This window comes from Protobothrops mucrosquamatus, unplaced genomic scaffold (genome assembly GCF_001527695.2).
Source record: "Protobothrops mucrosquamatus isolate PMUCROS unplaced genomic scaffold, P.Mucros_1.0 scaffold984, whole genome shotgun sequence".
In the NCBI taxonomy this organism is placed as follows: domain Eukaryota; kingdom Metazoa; phylum Chordata; class Lepidosauria; order Squamata; family Viperidae; genus Protobothrops; species Protobothrops mucrosquamatus.
The window spans coordinates 708,424-711,637 of NW_015387224.1; the positions used below are offsets into that span (position 1 = coordinate 708,424).

Here is a 3,214-nt window from a genome sequence, read left to right on the forward strand (position 1 = left end):
AGTTTATTTAGTACTATTTTTAATTATTAAAGTGATGTTATTATTATTGTTTTTAATAACTGTATATTTGTTTAAAAGAGAGTTAAAGGAGGTTATAGATATGTTATTTTAATAGTTGATTAATGTTAGTTAGAATATGATTATTTTATTGTTAACCCTGTGATTGGCACTGGGAAGTGAGAGGGGAGGGAGGGGGGAGTGGAAGGGTGGGTTGGGGAAGGGGGGATTTATATTGTAAAACTTTATAAAATTTTCAATTAAAAAAAAATGTAGTTCCTGTAGAAAGCCAACATCGAATGTTATATGGCACCCACTCTTTCTGTAGATAGGAAGAACATATGATGAGTCTATGCATTTCAGTGTGCCAAGATTGTAGAATGTAGGACAAATACATGGAAGAAAGCTGCAAGTTCAGTTTCTGGATTGGGAAAACAAAGATTTTGACTTGCACAGCATGTATTTGGGAGCGCAAGAATATCCAGACCCATAGACTCATTTTTTTTAAAATAAATTTAAAAAAATAGTCTCAAAAACACTTTTGTGAATGCAAAAAAGAAAGAATATCTCCAATAGTTTCTGCCTACTTGATGTTCTGGCAGAATGGATGAGTCCAGGTCCCATCAATTAAGTATTGCCATCCTAGGAAACGTGCTTTCTCTGTTGTGATCCCACATTTGGGAACAGTAACCTTCCAGAGATAACGACAGTGTCCTCTCTCCTTGGGTTCTGGAAATACTTAAATCCTAGTTTTGTTCCCAGGCCTAATGTTTGTTATTTTAATGGCCATGTTTTGTGGGCTTCGTTAGCAGAGTATTTTAGTCTGGGCTACCTCAGGTTTAATGTTTCTTGCTATTTATATATATGTTTTTTAGTTTTGCATGCTGCCAACTCACTAGAATTGAAGGCCAATAAATTTAAATAGTGCCTTCAGAAGGCAGCAAAACACTATCCAAAATTAGGATTGCTTTTAAACAAAACATTTTTTAATTAACATTTCAGTACTTTACCTGCACTGCACTCTTCCCTAGGGCATTTTGGATTTCCCTTAGAGTCTGATAGTGTTCTAGCAGGTGATCACCACATATTATGTCAACCTAAAATGAACAGAAAAAAACCTATTAAATAATTTAGTACTTAGTAAAAGGAGTGTTCAGTGTAAAAATGTATGCCCAATTAACAAGAACGACAGCCTGCTGTAACTATTAACAATGAGCTTTTATAACTTTCAGAGAAACTACAAAACAACTGTTACAAGTCAGTTAATTTTAACTGATTTACCAACAACAGTGGCAAATATTGTATTTTCTAATCTTGCCCCTTTTAAACTTTACTCTTATTTTACATATTTGTTAGTGTATGGGCAGAGCAGAGACGTATCTTAAAAACTCCATTTTAGAGGTGATACTCTTTCAGAGCAGATGGTGCTAAATTTGTTAAAGATGAGCAGCTGTTCTCAGTTCAAACATAATTTAAATTTAACAATAGATGAGCCTTGCAACCAGTTCTCTGTGGAATACCATTTCTCATCTCATCATCTAGCATTAACAAGACCCAGAGGCACTATTTATTCACATGCAACTATTGCATGACATTGCTTAATTCATCCAAACCAACAAAAAAAGAATAATGTTCAATGATACAACTGAAACAAAAGCAAGATCATTCATTCATGATCATACCCTTTGCTACCACAAATCATTCTATGATATCAGCAGCTTATTTAATAGATTAGTGGAATTAAACTTTCTCGTGTCAGATCAAAATGAAATTTAATGTGGAGAAAAGCAAGGTTTTACACCTGGGCAGGAAAAATCAAAGGTACAAATACAGATTAGGTGAAACCTGGCTCAGAAACAGTAACTGTGAGAGGGACCTTGGAGTCTAGTAGGTAATCACTTAAACATGAGTCATCAGTGTGCGGTAACAGCCAAAAAAGCTAATACAATCCTTGGTTGTATAAACAGAGGCATAGAATCAAAATCACATGAAGTATTAGAATTGCTTTATAAAGCCTTAGTAAGACCACACCTGGAATACTGCATCCAGTTTTGGTTATAACATTACAAAACAGATGTTGAGACTTTGGAAAAAGTGCAAAGAAGAGCAACTAAGATGATTAAAAGCCTGGACACTAAAACATGAAGAACGGTTGCAGGATTTGGGTTTGTTTTCCTGAAAGTAAGNGTCACGGCCGACAGATGGTCATCTAAAGTCAGCCGTGAATCCAGGAGGACTCCCAAGTTGCGCGCCCTCTCTGAGGGGGCCAAGGTTTCGCCCCCTATAGTCAGCGATGGCGTCAGCTGACTATGCCGAGGCGCCGGAAACCACAGCCACTCGGTCTTGGAAGGGTTGAGCCTGAGTCTGTTCCCCCCCATCCAGACCCTTGCCTAATATAAGCCCTGCCCCCAAAATAAGCCCTAGTTTTGGGGCGCGGTGCACACCTAAAAACCAAGCTAGGGCAGGGGTGGCGAGGTGGAGCTTACCATTGCAGACAGGCTTCCCATGGATCGACACTTACCTCACCTCTCTGGCCCAATTCTTCTGTGGCCAAAGGACAAGCTTCATTCTGCAGCTGACAATGGAGCTCCAGCCTGCATTTTGAAGTCAGAAGCCTTTCCGGAAGGCCTCTGCAGCCAAGAACCAAGCTAAGGATTCAATCCGTAGCTCGGTTTTCGGCTGCAAAATGCAGGCTGGAGCTCCATTTTCAGCTGCAGAGTGAAGCTGCTCCTTAGGCCACAGAAGTAGATCGGCTGGGCGAGGCTGTCGGTGCCATTGTCACGAGGTAAGTGGAAAAGACACTCCTCCCCCTGAAAATAAGACCTGGTGCCTCTTTTGGGGGCAAAAAAAAATATTTCAAAATCAGTTCAACTTTTAGTATTTCTTTTTATTGCCAGAAATTTTCCTCTCTGTTATTTTGGTCTTTCCTATGTACAAAATGCTTTCAAAGAAAAGTAATACATTAAAAATATGTGGGAAGCTCATTCATCTGATCACTGTTATACACATGTTGTGGAAAAGCAAAAAAAGGTAAAAATTATATTATATGAATTATTACAGTGTACCTGACAGCCAGGATCAAGATCCATCTTTCTTCTGAGGAATTTTTCCACATGTCCAATTGTTGCCTCTCCTGAAACACGCACAAACTTCTTTTCCAGTGGCTACAAGAACAAAGAACAGGTTAATTTACAGTTAGGTTGTAATAAATAGGATT

General features: G+C 38.5%; 1 protein-coding gene across 1 annotated transcript in view; it reads right to left on the minus strand.

Moving 5' to 3' along the window:
• PCGF6 (polycomb group ring finger 6) overlaps window positions 1-3,214 on the minus strand; it is a 22,898-nt gene that overhangs the window by 7,281 nt on the left and 12,403 nt on the right. The window contains exon 9 of the mRNA XM_015819781.1: window positions 1,008-1,094. Within this exon, the coding sequence (XP_015675267.1) occupies window positions 1,008-1,094 (87 nt within the window). The remainder of the gene's footprint in view (window positions 1-1,007; window positions 1,095-3,214) is intronic.